Source organism: Pleurodeles waltl, chromosome 5 (genome assembly GCF_031143425.1).
Source record: "Pleurodeles waltl isolate 20211129_DDA chromosome 5, aPleWal1.hap1.20221129, whole genome shotgun sequence".
Taxonomy (NCBI): domain Eukaryota; kingdom Metazoa; phylum Chordata; class Amphibia; order Caudata; family Salamandridae; genus Pleurodeles; species Pleurodeles waltl.
This window is the reverse complement of record NC_090444.1, coordinates 1,399,789,654-1,399,808,822: the sequence shown is the minus strand read 5'-3', so window position 1 is coordinate 1,399,808,822 and position 19,169 is coordinate 1,399,789,654. Positions and strand designations below refer to the sequence as shown.

The following is a 19,169-nucleotide window of genomic DNA, read 5'->3' as shown; positions in this document are numbered from 1 at the left end:
CTCATGAGCAAAGGAGCCTTTATCTACAAATGCACAAGGACAGAGTTGCAATGAGAACAAGCCCACAATTTAAACCAAACGTGGTATCACACGTTTGTGTTAACCAAGCCGTAGACATAACTGCGTTCTTCCATCAGCCTAAACCACAAGCTGAGAAGGACTTACAGACACTGATTTTTAGAAGGACAATTATGTGTTACTCACAGAAAACAAACCAATCTGAAAGAGGAACCACTTTTTTTTGTTCTTCGCTTAAGTAGGCAACGGCACCCAGTTACTAATGGAACTCTAGCTTGATTGATCGTCCAGAAAACCTCGACTTTCTACAGAAGAGGAGTATTGACATTGGTAGAAAAGCCATATACATACTCTACAAGGAAAAAGGAAGCAATACTCGCCTTCATTGCTAACATGCCTTTAAATGATATTTGCAGGTGGCCTTCTGGTCTTCCAAGCACACTTTCACAAAGTATTAGTGTATAAACATCTAGACTAACTAGGATACACAGGTGGAGCAGAGGATTCTAAAAAACCTGTTTGCAAATACTCACACTAGTCAATACAGACTCCATAAGGGAAAGGATATCGCTACAAAGTCAATACAAAGCACATGAATATAGAAAAGACTCATGTTGTAAAACCGGTAGTACTTGTAGCAGTAGTTCTGCAGCTTGAAAATGTTTTTGATTCACACTCAGCCCTCCTATATTCTCTGAATAAGGTGTATTTGAAACGTAGAGAGAGATAGAAGTGGGGGGTATAAGAGGAGGAAGCCATACATATGAGGAAGTTGCCCAATGGGGGAAACATAATCTGAAGATGGTGACCATGCCACTGGCTTTCAGGGCGTACATCTGATGTAATTTAAGGAAGGACCTGGCACCAAATTGTCGGAGGTGCCCACAACAAAAATAAATAATCATTTGCAATGCAGCGGGTATCACATTAGCAAGAGTTAGAACTATTTGCGTTTTAAATGGTAATTTATTTTACTCATGTGTCTTTGTTTGGAGTATTGTGGATGTATGTGATGCAGAGTGGGTTTATGTGGTTTGCATTCAAACTGTTAGTTGCGGAATTGTGTTGGTGGTATTGTGGCATGTGTAGTGTATTTGTATAGTGGAAGTACTGCCAAGTGCCGCTCCGCTATGAAACAGCATGTATTATTTAGCTGACTTAAGACTGCAGGTGCATCTTTTAATATCGGCACCCATTTTTCTTTTTTATGCTGGGCTTGTGAGTAGGTAATCGGACGATGGCTACACCTGGCATAGTGTAAATACATGGAGTAGTTCAACATAATATCCACATTTCTGGCTTTAAATGGAACTGCAGCACATAAACAGACTACCTAGATATATAATACCATTTCTAAAGTGAACAGGCCAGAACAACCGTACACACTGAAGCTCGAGGAAAAAAAGGAAATCTCAGACCACAAATCCTTCCAGTTTCCACAGTACTGCCCATTTTGTACATTAAGAGTTACACTTCGTTACCTTGTGATTATTGGTAGTCTGCTGTGCACAGACCACACTGGTTTCATCAATGAAGCACTGCACCGTATCAACCCTGAAAACGTCTGTCTTGAACCTCCAACTTTCCAGTGTGTAAGAGACAAAGGTGTTTAGGAATGCCTAACACCAAATCAATTAAAAAGCATCAAAAACTAAAAGAAAACCCAAAAAAGGAAAACTGGACGAGCCGTAAATGCATTGCTCAAAACAGACTTTGATAACAGAGAAGGGGCAGGGCAAAGAAAAAGTGCATTAGCTGGCCCCAGACCATCTTTACTGTTTGCTTGCGTCTTCAGGTTGAAGAAACTGATGAGTGCAACTTGTTAGTGAACATTTATAGATAGTTAACCGCAGGTGTTTCTAGGATGCTATTTAGAACGGTTTCATTCTGGCCTCTTTAAAGAGGACGAGCCGAACTTTTGTTATTGCACGGTTCCTAACTGCCTATTTTGATAAAAAAAAAAAAAAAAAAAGAAAAAAAAAAAAAGGAAGTTGTGGGCAACGACAGGGGTTGTTTAAATATGACATTATTCTTCATATGCAATGTATTTCTACCAGGCCAAATTACTTTTTCTGCAAGCAAAATCTTACCGGCTTATTCATAACCCCAAACGTATATTTTCTGTATATTAATATCAATAATTATTTTAGGATACTAAAGGCTACCTGTGTCCTTATGACAATTAGCAAATGCACCAACTGGCATCACAACCGGAATTCATGAATATCATGCCACCACCCCTACTGCCAACCAGGCGCAATACAAGCAGCACTAGTAAACCTAGTGCTAATGAGTGGAAGTGGACCAGGGCTTAGAACTGCCAGCTCTGTGCCCATCTTGTGTAACCTGCAGGCGTACATAAGCAAATTAAATAAAAGCAAGTAAATATGCCTTCAATTGTCAACAAACTGCGACCTGTGACAGAAGTTAAATAACAAGCAACACCGTGGGAGGAGTGGTGGGGACAAGCAGACATGGATAGGAAACTGAGGGATGGCCGGAAGGTGCTGGGGACAGCAGTGCAAGCTGATTCAAAGCGCCATGGCCGCCATGAACATGAGCACGAAGGAGAGGCACAGAAGAAAAAAGTAGCTCGCTCGCATAAAATGGATCGGCAATTGTGCGATAATCCATGTAACAGGGTCAGTCCTGAAAGGCTGTAACAAAACCGCCCCAAGGTGGAACGAACGTGAACCATTTACCAATTTCATCTTGAGATTTTTGAAAGGCAATCCCACGGACGAGTGAAAGTGATACGCGTGAGGGGGCATGGTTAAAAGCCCACAATATTCGCAACTGGTCGAAATAGCTGGTGCTCGACCTAAAAAGGGGGTCTAAAACACACAAATCTGGACCCAAATAGTAGATGGCGGGGTAATAAAACACAGCATGTAAATAAGGATAATTCTTCAAGCTGCAAGATTGTTCCCACAGTTAAGTAACCACTTTGTTTTTGAAGTGGAGGTTTGTCTCCTTGTATTATGGGGGAAATGGAGATGATTAAAGATAGGATTGGAAGATGATACAATGTCACCTTCATGGTGATGCATAATCACGGTTTGGTTTTTGAAGGGCTCATTAACTATCAGGGAGGTGATGGCGCTAAAGGGTTGCACAGGGTCGTGACTGGATAGTTTTCATTTGATATGTTTGAGTTGCTTAGAAGTCTGCTTTTATCTTTGTGGGCTCAGTGGCATGCATAAAATGGAGACTTACATAAATGTGAATTGATCTGTCAGAGTGGTAACCAATGTGGCAGTGTCTTGAGGGTCAATTTAGTCTCATATAATGGCTAAAGAAGATGGTGTAGATATTCAGTTGGTTGGCGCTGTATGTTAGCCCTGAATTGGATACTGAATCGCTATGAAAATGTAAGTTGAGTGGGATTTTTTGACACAGGTGTCTATATGGGTAGATATGCAGTGCACTAGAATTGTGTTCCTGTACTCACCATAGTGAAGTTAATTTCCCATCATATTTGTACTTGCCTGGAAAAGTGACATATATTTGCTGCTTCCATGTTGTGAATGAGTCTTTTTTTACACGGTGAGTGCCACTGATTTCCTGGATCTTTTGTACAAAAATTATACAGAGCCGTGAGCTGATATACGTAGCAAGTTAAGCCATGTATAATAGAAGTGTGCATGATCCTGCAAGTGTTAGTCTTCAGTTGAATGAGAAAGGATTAGCTGTCATACACAATATATATTATTGTTGTTCTCTTTAGAAAGCATAGCGTGATCATTATATAAAACAGTAGCTTCATTATCCTTGACTGGTCATTATGTTTTTTTATACAATGTTATTGGTTTTATTGCTGATGATGTCCACCAACATAGCTATTTTCTTTATATTCACAGTGATAATACCCAGAATATCTCTGTATCACAAGGAACAGTACTTCATGGTAGACGTTTTCACCATGCAAATTCGCAGATGTCAGCAGTGAAAACTGCAGCACAAAGGTAACATGAACTCACTTTGAAACCTTTCTTTTTCCGGTTTACTACAGTTAATAAATTCTGCTCGAGTATTTGATAAGTTGAAAAAGGGCTGGCCATATTTGCCAGCTCAGAAACAGCGGGCCAATATCTCCCAAAAACACCCTCAACCCTTAGCCGTAGGGCTGTTGTTATAGTTACTTTCGGAGGTGGTAGGAATTCCCTTCCTTTGAAACCCATTTGTTTCAGGATTTCATGAACATATATATTGTTTACCCCTAACATGGAAAAATGGCTTCTTGTGGTGAGATTCTTAAAGCTTATTTCTCTGATCAAAAAGCTTTTATTTACGTTTAAGGGAAAACTTGTTAAAGTTGTAACCATTGGTGGGCAAAAGGTGCAAATACTTACTCTGTTGTCTTGTGTTGCGAACGTATAGGTCAATGTAGCAAATTTTACTTGAAGATCTGGAGAGCTCCTGCCCCTACCTCCTCATATCCTGAGCTTTTCTCCTGATCCCCTGAAAGTCTCCCAGAGTTTTCTCGCCTTGTTTCTGCTATCAGCGTATAGTCTCAACAAATGGCTTCATCTTTTTTTTCCTCCAGAATGTGTAAGTGACCACTCAAAACCACGGATGGCATTGCCATCTGACACCTTGACTAAAGGTGTTTTAGTGCTGAGATAACCTCTCAACATCAAACTTAAGTAGAGGTGCTTAATGTAAAGGAAGGGCCCATGTTTGGTCTTGATTTTTCTGTCATGACACTGACAGGATTTGGTTATTGGTAGCTTCCTATTCACATGCAAAATCTGTGGCAGATAATTCTCATTCCTTATTGATAATTTATTAAGTTAATGCACAGCCACCAACTTGGCAAATATTTTTGGTACTCCTGGAATAAATGTGTTTCCATGTGGGAGTGGGAGGAAAAATTCACTAAAAAATAATGGAGCTTCCAGTGGACGTGTTTTTTACAGGCATGTTTTTCCTCTGAAGGAAAAAACATAGCAGAAGTACTTTAATGTGACATTTTTGCATATGGAAATTTCAGTGTGCAAACGTGTTTGTACACATCTCTTTGTGTATTAATGGCATCATCCTGTGGCTTCTCAGGAGATGGTTTGCTACTGTTCTATCACATTCAGTACATTGCAGATAAGTACATCAGTTTTTGCATGGCAGGTAAGTAACTCAAGGGTCCCTTTTGGTATCTTTGCACTAGTCATAGGTTAATGTTTTATTCGTAGGTATAAAAATATATTTTTTCATTTATATATAGATTTTGAACAAAAGGAGCCTTATTACAAGTTTGGCGTCACAAACGTGACGAATATCCCGTCCGCTGTATTACTAGTTCCATAGGATGTAATGGAACTTGTAATACGGTGTGCGGGATAACAGTCATGTTTTTGACTGAGTAATCCCCTCCGCCAAACTCATACTGAGGCCCTATGTCTCTTAAATAGAGATAGTAAGGAGTTTTGCGTGTTCACTGGTAGTAAAGTATTGTTATAGTTAAGGGATTGGTAGGGTAAGGCTTAGAAAGGGTTTTTAGGGTTTGTGAATGAGTACTGGTAAGAGGTAGTTCTAATTTGTCCCAACCATGCGCCCCCCCGCCCCGCCCTTTTTCTTAAAAAAAAAAAACCTTATTAGGAAACAGGGTCCGAGTCCGTGACTGGTGTAATGTCTGCCACAACATTTAACTGAGCAGTTATGGCTGGCCAATAAGATGCTCTGTTATGTGTATTTGTATAGCCCACAACTCACCTGGGAGGGTTTCCTGGTGAAGCAGGAGCTGTATGGGATCAACCGGGCTTAGGGCTAAATGAAAAGCCAGGTCTTCAGTTTGTTACATAATGCGAGAGCTGAGGAGGAAGTTCTGATGTGGAGGGGCAGTTCATTCCAGGCTTTAGGAACGAGGTAGGGGAAGGCGCGACTGCTGGATTGGTTCTGTGTATACTGGGAAAGGAGTGTGCGAGAAGTCTGGCTGAGCGATATTGTCTGATATGTTGAAGTTTGTTGTTTTTAAGATACTTGGAGGCCAGTGTTGCATGATGCAGTGTGGTGAATAGTTTGAACAGTGCTTGTGTGTGGATTGGGTGCCAGTGGTGGATCTCTTTGAGGTGCAGGGTGGGAGGTTGAGGGTGAGCTTGGCTGCTGAGTTTTGTGTGTTATGGAGTCTTCTGGTGATTTGGATGTTGATTACACCATAGTGTGTTGCCGCAGTTCAACTTGCTGATGATGAGGGTTTGGGTGACGATTCTGTGACTTTTGTTGGGAAGCCGTTTGAAGAACTTCTTGAAAATCTTCAGTGTTTGGAAGCAGGAAACTGGGTTGAACATTCATGGAGAGTTGGTTGTCGAATACTCTTCCAAGATGGCACGGTACCGTAGTGGGTGCCCTTGTTCCCCTTTGGTTGAGAAATGCTTTCTCAGCCAATGAGAGTTAAATGTTTTTTACATTTGTGATATTGCAGGAGTCCCGTGGCAAATAACGTTCAGACTATCACTAAGTTTTCCTGGAGATTAACTCCTCTTTAAAAGCAAATTTCCCAAACTACTGAATGGATGTACACCAAAAAACGAAAAGCTTGCTTTACGAGCAATGTTTACATTTTCTGCCAAATTTGTAATTTCTTTTGAGTTAGTGTTTCTGAGAGCAAAGTTTCTCATGGGAGTTAAAATGGGAAGTGTTTTGGGACCTTTTCATCAAGAAGCCAAAGTGAATGAAACTTTTTCTTAATTGCTTTCTACTGATTTGTTGAACTGTACCAAATGTATTAAAGGAAAAAATCCCTTTCCTATGGAAAATCGGACCTAACTCACTTCACTGCCACCATCACCGCTGGTGTAATATATATGTGTGATATGTGGATTTTATTTGTGTATATTTGATTGGGTTAGAATTAATACTTCTCTAAGATGGTAAGTAGAGGTATCATAAGGTAAGGATAATGGTGTGATCACAGAATGTAACCAGTTGCGATGTTGCGTCACTCAGTGTAACTGACATTCCTAAGAAATAATTGATGTTTTTGAGAATTCCATGAAAGCTGAAATATTTACTCAAAATATAGCCAGCTTAAATTTTAACTTTTAAACGGTGCCCTAATAGAGGTAAACAGTAACATTGGTGGATTGGCTGTCTGCGTACTATGTTTCTGCTTAATTTCGTATCAAACTCATCATCACTTTTCATGAAGTACCTGAAGTTCTAATGTTGTGAAAAATAAGAACGAGAAGTATTATTATTCTAGTGCTATACTTTAAAAAACAATAAATGGATTATTGACTCCATGGCTTTGAAAGCAGTTATGAGGTGCGAAGATTTGCAAGCTTTTATTTCAAGAGGGAGAATATAGGCTGTGAAACAAAATGGACAGTAGCAGAGGTTGCTTGCATACTGTTTCTTAAAGGTGCCTAAGGAGGTGGTTGGATTCAGTCTGATCTTATCGAATTACCCCGGTTGTTTACAATAATGATTAGTTGAGAATTCATTTTTTGAAATATAATTGATCTTGACATATTTAAAATATATTATTGAGTAAGAGTAATGAAGTCAATAGGTGTAGTAATTAACGTGAGATAGGTTGTTCTGCTTTTGAGGAAACGTCATTAGTGAGAATCTCCTTTATTTTAACATTGTTTACTCATTCTTTTGGGTGCACCATCGTACATAGCTTTAGAACCATGCAGTACTATTAAGAGTGAGATTTTATTCTAATGTTTGTATTGATATGGTAGCCTGTAAAAGACAGTGTATAAAAAGCCTGTAATCGCTTTTTTCTGCTCCAACAAAAAGATACAGTTGACCCCTGGGACTTATATGACCCATATCCCATACCACTAAATGACCCAGACCTCTATCCGTCCAAACCTTCACCACCAGAGGATAGTACGGCTTGTACTCTGGTCATTTAGAGAGCCGCTGCATACCATGGAGCTCAGATGCATGCTGAGCCTTTGGAGAAGGATTTTCTTTTTAACACATTGTCCTCCACCCACTCACGCTACCAGTGCTTGCCAATGCTGCCTGGTATGCTTAGGCATGCAAATGACATATTTAAAGAACCTGTTAAGACTAGGGTTTTAACCCCGAGAATAGACAAAAAATACAAGCCTGCGCCAACAGACCCAGTTTATATCACACAACAGGTACCACCAGACTCTGTTGTAGACAGTGCTGCAAGGAAAAGGACCAATAGCCAATTTTCAGGGAATACCCATCCCCTGACGAGGAAAGCGGAAAGTTTGATGCAGCTGGTAAAAGGGTAGCTACACAAGCAGTTAAACAATGGCGTATTGCCAATTCCCAAGTCCTGTTACCAAGGTTTGACAGAGCACACTTGGATGCAATGCAAAAATACTTGCAATATTTAGAGAACATCAAAAGAGAGCACAACAAATGGTTGAGGAGGGACAAGCAATCACCAATAATCAAATAAGGTCTGCTGTTGACGTAGCAGATACCGCAGCTAGTAGCATAAACACTAGCATAACAATCCGTAGGCACGCATGGTTAAGATCTTCTGGGTTCAAACCAGAAATCCAACAAGTAGTGCTCAATATGCCCTTTGATAGAGAACACCTATTTGGAGCGGAGGTTGACACAACTATTGAGAAACTCAGGAAGGACTCTGGCACTGCAAAAGCCATGGGAGCCCTATACACTACACCTTACCAAGGTTCCTTTCATAAACAGCAGTTTAGAGGAGGTTTCAAGCCCCAGACTACAGAGGCTTCCATCTCTCAGTCTAAACAAATCCAGCAGTACTATCAGAGGGTCATTTAGAGGCTCTTACAGAAGTCAGTGCTTCAGAGCTAGAGACAAATTTCAAACCTCAAATAGTGTCTCCACTAGCCCAAAACAATGACTTTTTCAACATACCACAATTCCACACATCTCCTGTAGGGGCAGACTGCAGCAATTCCACTCTCATTGGCATAATATCACCACAGACGAGTGGGTGCTTTCAATTATCCGCAATGGTTACTGCCTAGAACTCATTTCTATTCCTCCAAACATTCCCCCTCGATCTCACAGACTGTCCCCAAAACACAACGTTCTGTTACAGCAAGAAATGCAATCTTTATTACTAAAAGAAGCAATGGAAACAGTCCCAAAATCTCAACAGAGAACAGGAGTAAATTCACTATATTTCCTCATACCCAAAAAGGATGGTACTCTCAGACCCATTCTGGATCTCAGACCTCTAAATCTATATATATCATGTCACAATATTTTCACATGGTAACTGTGTAGGACGTAATTCACCTACTGGAAAAACAAGATTACTTCACTGCCTTAGATCTCAAAGATGCTTACTTTCATATCCCCATTCATCCAGCTCATCAAAAATACCTAAGGTTTGCAATAGCAGTAAGGCACTACCAATTCAAGGTTCTTCCCTTCAGCATAACAACAGCTCCAAGGGTTTTCACAAAATGTCTAGCTGTAGTAGCAGCTCACCTAAGAAGACAACACATACATGTCTTTTCTTATCTAGACGATTGGCTAATAAAATCAAGCAACATTATGCAATGCCAGGAACACACTCCATACACAATAGAAACCCCACACACATTAGGGTTCACAGTCAACTACCACAAATCTCATCTTCAACCAGCACAGTTTCAACCGTATCTAGGTGCTATTCTCAATACCCAAAAAGCCTTAGCCTATCCAAATCCAGAATGGATACAGGCTTTTCAAAACCTTATATCACAGATAAAGCCCAATCAATGGTTAATCATGACATTTTTGGGAATGATGGCATCATGCATAGCAATAGTACTGCATGTATATTAAACATGAGAACACTACAAGTGTCTCTCACAGCAATGGTCTCAAGCACAGGACCAATTGCAGGATCTAGTGTTAGACAGCCAAACTCACAAATCTCTTCAATGGTGGAATCACAACAATTTAATAAAGGGGCTGTCATTTCAGAACACTGTGCCTCAGACCACAATAACAACAAACGCATCAGTGACAGGTTGGGGAGCTCACCTCAACAACCTTACCATACAAGGGGAATGGCATTCAACGCAGTTAACTTATCACATAAACCATTTAGAATTGTTAGCTGTGTTTATCGCCCTAAAAGCTTTTCAACCTCTTCTCAGGCACAAAACAGTCTTAATAAAAACAGACAATATGACAACAATGTATTATCTGAAGAAACCGGGGGGGACACATTCATCTCAATTGTCCCTTCTAGCCCAAATAATATGCAAATGGGCAATTCACAATCACATTTACTTGCTGGTGGAATACCTCCCAGGGATACACAATCAGCTAGCAGACATACTAAGCAGGATGCAGCAACAAATACACAAATGGGAAATTCACTCTCAGGTATTTCAACAGTACTTCCAAATGTGGGGAACAGCAGACATAGATATTTTTGCAACCAGCAAAAACGCAAAATGCCAAAACTTCACATCCAGACACCCACACCCTCTGTCCAAGGGCAATGCTCTATGGATCACCTGGTCAGGGAAATTTGCCACACTTTTCCCCACCTCTCCTGTTAATTCCATTTCTGGTCAACAAACTGCATCACACCTCTCTCACCATAATACTCATAGCTCCCACGTGGGCACTACAACATTGGGACACAACACTCTTAGATCTGTCGGTAGTAGTACACATTGCAAACTTCAGAACAGACCAGATCTGTTAACACAGAACAAAGGTCAAATCAGGCATCCCAATCTCAGTGTTCTCAACTTGGCAATTTGGCTCCTGAAGTCATAGATTTTGGATATTTACACCTTCCATTAGAATGTATGGAAGTTCTAAAACAAGCATGCAAACCTACAACTAGACAATGCTATGCTAACAAGTGGAAACATTGTGTTTACTACTGTCAACCCAAAAATATAGACCCACTTAAAGCATCAATACAAGATATTGTATGCTACCTGCTTCATTTACAAAAAGCAAATTTAGCTTTCTCCGCTATTAAAATTCATCTTGCTGCTATATCCGCATACTTATAAACCATACAACATACTTCTCTCTTCAGAGTCCCTGTCATAAAAGCCTTTATGGAAGGACTTAAGCGTATTATTCCACCAAGAACCCCACCAGTTCCTGCATGGAGTCTCAGTATTGTACTCACAAGATTAATGGGACCACCATTCGAGCCCATGCATTCATGTGATATTCAGTTTCTCACTTGGAAAGTTGCTTTCTTAATAGCAATTACTTAATTAAGAAGAGTTTGTGAAATACAAGTATTCACTCTGGAGGAACCATTTTTCCAAGTACGCAAACATAAAGTAGTACTTAGGACAAATCCACAATTCTTGCCAAAAGTAGTTTCTCCTTTTCACATTAACCAAACAGTGGAATTGCCAGTCTTCTTCCCACAACCAAACTCAGCTGCTGAAAGAGCTCTTCATACTCTTGACCTTAAAAGAGCACTAATGTACTATGTTGATAGAACAAAAGAGTTTAGAAAAACTAAAAAGCTGTTTGTAGCTTTTCAACAGCCACATAAAGGAAATCCTATCTCTAAACAAGGATTAGCTAGATGGATTGTAAAATGGATCCAAACAAGTTACATTAAAGCAAAACCACAACTTTTAATTACCCCTAAAGCACATTCCACTAGGAAAAAAGATACTTCCATTGTTTTTCTAGGGAACATACCAATGGCAGACATATGCAAGGCTGTCACCTGGTCCACTCACATACATTTACAAAGCATTACTGTGTGGATGTATTTTCAAAGCAACAGGCCAATGTTGGTCAAGCTGTACTTAAAACTTTATTTCAAACTACTTCAACTCCTACAGGCTAACCACCGCTGTTTTGGGAGGAGGACTGCTTTTTAGTCTATGCATAGCATGTGTATCTGCAGCTACACATGCCATCGACTGGAAAATGTCACTTACCCAGTGTACATCTGTTCGTGGCATGTTGTGCTGCAGATTCACATGCACCCTCCCTCCTCCCCGGAAGCCTGTGATTGTTGCATTTCTTATTTGTACATATGTATATATATATTTACATTTGCATGGACATCTTATTTAGTCACTACGTTTAGTTGAACATTTACATTCTTTCACTCTATCACTCAGTCTGTGGGAAAACAGTCTAACAAAGGAGTCGATGCCCATGCGCACTATGACCGAGAGGAGGAGTCACTCGATCCTGTGACTCCAGAAAAGACTTCTTCAGGGGAAAAAACAACTTGTAGCACTCCGGGCCCAGCACTAGATGGCGGACCTAATGCATAGCATGTGTCACAAGTTGTTTTTCTTCGAAGAAGTGTTTTCGAGTCACAGGATTGAGTGACTCCTCCTCTTCGGCTCCATTGCGCATGGGCATCGACTCCATCTTAGATTGTTTTCTTTCTGCCATTGGGTTCGGACGTGTTTCTTTTCGCTCCGGTAGTTCGAGTCGGAAAAGTACTACAAACTCTCTAAATTCGTCAGTATTGTTTTGATCGCATACCATCTATCATCGACACTTTGGTACCAGCGGATCCAGCTCTTTACTAGCCCTTCGGGGCACCCGCGCCAAAATCGGGCCTGGTCGGACCAACCAAAGCCTTGTCGAAGCCTCATGGACTGGACCCCGTTTCGTTTCTGCCCTCAGTGCCACGCCAAGTTCCCTTATACGGACCAACATCTTGTCTGTAACCTGTGTCTATCTCCAGACCACCGAGAGGATACTTGCGAGGCCTGCAGATCCTTCCGCTCGAAGAAGACTCTGAGACCGAAGAGTGCGAAGGGCGGAAATGGCGTCGAGAAACACCGAAAGTCTCAACATGGAAGAAGAGGAGATTATGCACACCGCAGTCTCTGTTCGGGTTCGACTCCGAGCAAGAGTCCTACAATGACAGACCAATCACGCAGGACAGCACGTGAGTACGCCTGCCCCTGACCCATCCAAGCCCAAACACAAGGCCTCGGGGATGCCACTGCCAGAAGGCCATGGCTCCACCCGTAACAAGACTTCCAGTGACCAAGCAATAACTTCGGCACCGAGAAAGGCCACGCCACCGAAGCCTTCGGACTCCAGCCGAAGCACAGGCTCTGAAATAGTCAAACACCGACCCATCGAGTCCAAGCCTCCAAAATCCCTCTCGAAGCCGAGGCCAACGTCTACTCCAGGCCTTTCGATCCTGAGGAAACCGGCTTCTGAGCCGAAAAGACCCATATACACAGAGGAGCATGGACTTTCCAAACAACTTAAAGCCACAGATTTTCTGAGGAACTTACGCAAATGGAGGAATTTGATGAAAGGCAGGCCAGAATTCAAATTCATAAAGACACTGACAAGATCCTCACTGCACCTCCTCTAAAACTAAAGAGGAAGCTGGCCTTTCAAGGACATTTGGACACTGATCAGCCACCAGCTAAAGTGCCAAAACCCAAACAAAAATCTGCACCTCCTCAATTCTCACCTCACCAGTCTCCTCCTCATTCTCCTCACCTGTCTCTCCACCTACTACCCTCACTGCACAGTCTCCAGTACACACTGCAGATTCACACCAAGATAATGTCGACCCATGGGACCTTTACGATGAGCCCATTTCTGACAGCAGTCCAGACTGCTATCCGTCAAAACCATCACCCCCCAGGGGATAGCACCTCATACACTCAGGTTCTAGCTAGGGCAGCATCATACCATAACGTAGCCATGCACACAGAACCTCTTGATGATGATTTTCTATTTAATACGTTGTCCTCCACTCACACTACATACCAGTCCCTACCCATGCTTCCTGGCATGCTAAAACATGCACATCAGATTTTTCAGGAACCAGTAAAGGCAGGAGTCATCACTTCTAGGGTAGAAAAGAAATATAAGCTGCCCCCTTTTGACCCAGCTTTCATTACCCAGCAGCTATCTGCAGATTCTGTAGTGGTCTGCGCAGCAAGGAAAAGGGCTAACTCCCAGTCCTCTGGTGATGCACCGCCACCAGATAAAGAAAGCAGGGAAATTCGATGCTGCTGGTAAAAGTGTAGCATCACAAGCGGCTAATCAATGGAGAATAGCCAACTCCCAAGCACTACTGGCTAGGTACGATAGGGCCCACTGGGACGAGATGAAAGAGATCATCCAGCATCTCCCAAGGATCAACAGAAAAGTCGAGGAAGGGCAGGCTATTACAAATCAAATTAGGTCAGCATTAGACTCCGCAGACACAGCAGCAAGAACAATCAACACTGCGGTCATCATTAAAAGATATGCATGGCATCGGTCGTCAGGCTTTAAACCCGAAATCCAGCAGACTGTCCTTAACATGCCATTTATTGAAAAACAGCTGTTTGGCACCCAGGTTGATACAGCCATTGAAAAAATGAAAAAGGACTCTACACTGCTAAAGCCATGGGGGCTCTTTATTCAATACAGTACGGAGGCTCATTTCGAAAGCCTCAATACAGGGGAGTTTTTAGAGCCCAAACATCTGAGGCATCTACCTCACAATCAAAACCGTCTTACCAGCCTCAGTACTAAAGAGGGGGGTTTCAAGGAACCTACAGGGGCCAATTCCCCAGAGTTAGGGGAAAATATCGGCCCTCAAAGCAAACCACACACACAAAGCAGTGACTTGCTCCACATCTTCCCTCACCACACTTCCCCTGTGGAAGGAAGACTGCAAAAGTTCTACACAAACTGGTTACCCATCACAATAGACAGTTGGGTCTTATCCAACATGGTTACTGCATAGAATTCACACAAATTCCCCCAGCTATACCTCCAAAACCACACAAACTGTCCTCCCAACACATTTCAATGTTGCAAACAGAGGTACAATCACTATTACTCAAACAAGCCATAGAGCCTGTACCACATCATCAAATAGGAACAGGGGTTTACTCCCTGTATTTCCTCATTCCCAAAAAAGACGGAGCACTGAAACCAATACTTGATCTCAGAACTCTCAATCTTTACATCCTATCAGAACACTTTCACATGCTAACACTACAGGATGTAATCCCACTGTTACAACAAGATTTTATTGCAACACTGGATCTCAAAGATGCGTATTTTCACATACCCATCCATCCAGCGCACAGAAAATATCTCAGGTTCGTAATACAAGGAAAACATTACCAGTTCAAGGTGTAACCTTTCGGGATAACAGCAGCTCCCAGAGTATTTACAAAATGCCTTGCCGTAGTCGCAGCCTACATAAGAAGGCAACACATCCATGTCTTTCCGTATCTCGTCGACTGGCTAATAAAATCCGACAGTCAGACACAGTGGCAACACCATACACGTTATGTAGTACAGACCCTACACACACTAGGGTTCTCAATAAACTACCAAAAATCTCACTTACAACCAGCGCAAGTTCAGCAGTATTTAGGAGCAACATTAAATACCCAAACAGCACTTGCAAGCCCAAGTCCACAAAGGGTACAATCATTCCACAATATATCACCACAAATTCAGCCAAACCAACAGTACACAGTCAAGTTTGTCATGAAACTGTTGGGCATGATGGCATCATGCATCGCCATTGTCCCGAATGCAAGACTAAACATGCAGCCCTTACAACAGTGCCCTGCAAAACAATGGTCACAGGCACATGGTCAACTTCAAGATCTAGTGGTGATAGACTGCCAAACACACATCTCACTTCAGTGGTGGAATTCCACAAATTTAAAAAAAGGGCGACCATTTCAAGACCCTGTACCTCAAGCCACACTTACGACAGATGCATCAGTGATTGGATGGGGAGCACACCTCAACAATCACAACATTCAGGGGCAATGGGACAACAAACACAAACAACTTCACAATAAACCACTTGGAATTGCTAGCCGTAATTCTAGCACTCAAAGCCTTTTAACTTCTTCATGTTCACAAACACATTCACATCAAAACAGACAACATGACTACAATGTACTACCTAAACAAACAAGGAGGGACCCACTCATCACAACTTTGTCTTCTAGCACAAAAGATTTGGCATTGGGCAATACACAACAATATTCACCGTGTAGCACAATACATTCCAGGGATACACAATCAATTAGCAGATGTTCTCAGCCGGGATCACCAACAAACACACGAGTGGGAAATTCACCCCCAGGTACTAAACAAGTACATTCACCAATGGGGAACATCAGACATAGATCTATTCGCCACCAGCGAAAACGCAAAATGCCAAAACTTCGCATCCAGGTTCGCACACCGTCTAACTAAGGGCACTGCTCTATGGATCAACTGTTCTGGGATATTTGCTTACCTTTTTCCCCACTCTCTTGCTCATTCCATTTCTGGTCAACAAACTGCGTCAAAACAAACTCAAACTCATACTTATAGCGCCAACGTGGGGACGTCAACTATGGTACACAACATTGTTAGACCTATCACTAGTACCACACATCAAACTGCCAAACAGACTGGATCTGTTGACACAAAACAAACAACTAATCAGACATCCAAATCCACCAATACTCAATCTAGCAACTTGGCTCCTGAAGTCTTATAGTTTGGATATCTACATCTTCCACCAGAATGTATGGAAGTAATTAAACAACCAAGAAAACCCACTACCAGTCAGTGCTATGCAAACAAATGGAAAAGGTTTGTCTTTTACTGTCAATCCAAGCACATTACACCTCTTTCCGCATCCATACAAGACATTGTAAGTTATTTACTTAATCTACAAAAAACAAATTTAGCTTTTTCATCCATTAAAATACATCTCACAGCTATTTCAACGTATTTACAAAATACACAAAACACATCTCTATTTAGAGTCCCTGTTATCAGAGCATTCATGGAAGGGCTAAAACGTATCATACCACCAAGAACACCACCAGTGCCTTCATGGAATCTCAATATTGTACTCACACGGCTCATGGGTCCACCATTTGAATCCATGCATTTGTGTCCGATTCAATATCTAACGTGGAATTTAGCATTCCTCGTTGCAATCACTTCATTACGAAGAGTTAGTGAAATACAAGCATAGACTATTGAACAACCCTTTATACAAGTACACAAACATAAAGTAGTACTTCGCACAAACCCAAAATTCCTACCTAAAGTCATCTCACTGTTTCATATAAATCAAACAGTGGAACTTCCAGTCTTCTTCCCACAGCCAGACTCAGTAGCAGAAAGAGCGTTGCATACATTAGACATTAAAAGAGCTTTAATGTATTACATTAACAGAACAAAATCATTTAGGAAAGCTAAACAGTTCTTTGTGGCATTCCAAATACCACATACTGGAAATCCCATCTCAAAACAAGGACTAGTTAGATGGATAGTAAAATGCATCCAAACTTGTTACCAAAAAGCCAAAACACCGCTATTAGTAACACCAAAAGCACATTCCACGAGGAAAAAAGGTGCAACAATGGCCTTTTTAGGAAACATACCAATGACGGAGATTTGTAAAGCGGCTACTTGGTCAACTCCCCATACATTTACCAAGCATTGCTGTGTAGATGTGTTAGCAGCACAACAAGCCACAGTTGGACAGGCTGTACTAAGAACACTATTTCAAACAACTTCAACTCCTACAGGCTGACCACCGCTTATGGGAGGAAAACTGCTTTGTAGTCTATGCATAGCATGTGTATCTGCAGCTACATATGCCATCGAATGGAAAATGTCACTTACCCAGTGTATATCTGTTCGTGGCATGTTCCGCTGCAGATTCACATGCGCCCACCCACCTCGCCTGGAGCCGTTAAAGTTACAACAAACATTTGTACATATGTGTATGTATGTATATATATATATATATATATATATATATATATATGTTCGATGGCATCTGTCGCTGTAGATACACATGTTCTGCATAGCTCGCCATCTGGTGTTGGGTCGGAGTGTTACAAGTTCAATTCCATTTGCATGGACATCTCTTTTCTTTATACTCTATCACTTCTACCTTACCCTCTGTGGGAAAACAATCTAACATGGAGTCGATGCCCATGCGCAATGGAGCCGAAGAGGAGGAGTCACTCGATCCTGTGACTCCTGTGACTCAAACACTTCTTCAAAGAAAAACAACTTGTGACACTCCGAGCCCAACACTAGATGGCAGGACCTATGCATAGCATGTGAATCTGCAGCGGAACATGCCACGAACAGATGTACACTGATTAAGTGACATTTTCCAAATATATATCTCAAAGGTATAGGTGGCACCGACCAATTTACACATTTTCTATCAATGAAGAATTGATAGACCTCTGAAGCTGTTTTTGTTTTTTAGCAGTTTTTAATACTTGGTTGATATTTACCATGTTTCCTCCTTTTTAAGTATAGCTGGGTCTCATAAACATCGACTTTGGATACACCTTGCATTACTCTTGCAGCTTCAGTCTGCCCTTGTACGTGAAATATTATTCTTGAGAGATGGCTCCTCTCAAGAGGATTGTGACTTCAGTTCTAGGGTGACTCTGAAGGATCAGTTGTTGAAAGATTTTTGGAATCCGCAGTTCTTTCTCCTGTAATATATTTCTGTGATTTGTCCAGTAAATTAAATTTAAATGGGGGCAAAATTTGTCCACTTGCTTCCATTCATCCGTGGAGGCAAAAACTCAGCGTAATCAAGAGATCCGTGGATATGATGAAAAGTGAGAGATAGTGTGCACAGAGTTCAAGGGTTCCCCTTAGAGGTTGATAGTGGCAAAATTAGATAATTCTAATGCTCTATTTTGTGTTAGTGTGGTTGAGCAGTAGGCTTATCAGAGGGTAGTGTTAAGCATTTGTTGTACACACACAGGCAATAAATGAGAACACACACTGAAAGACTTAGCTCTAGGCCAATAGGTTTTTATATAGAAAAATATTATGTTCGATGGCATCTGTCGCTGTAGATACACATGGTCTGCATAGCTCGCCATCTGGTGTTGGGTCGGAGTGTTACAAGTTGTTTTTCTTCGAATATGTGTTTTCGAGTCACTGGACCGAGTGACTCCTCCTTCTGTGCTCATTGCGCATGGGCGTCGACTCCATCTTCGATTGTTTTCTTTCCGCCATCGGGTTCGGACGTGTTCCTGTCGCTCCGAGTTTCGGAACGGAAAGATAGCTGAAAACGGAAGATTTTCGACGGTATCGTTGCGATCCGGTTCGAGATAAACACATACGACGACGCATTGAACATCGAAGCGCTTCGGTGCCCTTCGGGGTAGATTTCGGCACACCGTCGGGGCCTAGTCGGCCCGACCGCGTGGAGAACAACGCCGATGGAACGGACCCCGTTTCGATTC

The 19,169-nt window shown here is 41.7% G+C and overlaps 1 protein-coding gene across 10 annotated transcripts in view; it reads left to right on the top strand.

Annotated features, from left to right (window-relative positions):
- SENP6 (SUMO specific peptidase 6) overlaps positions 1-19,169 on the top strand; it is a 914,216-nt gene that overhangs the window by 96,953 nt on the left and 798,094 nt on the right. For all 10 annotated transcript variants that reach the window (XM_069235653.1, XM_069235659.1, XM_069235655.1 and 7 more), the window contains one exon: positions 3,879-3,983. In XM_069235653.1, coding sequence (XP_069091754.1) covers positions 3,879-3,983 — 105 coding nt within the window. The remainder of the gene's footprint in view (positions 1-3,878; positions 3,984-19,169) is intronic.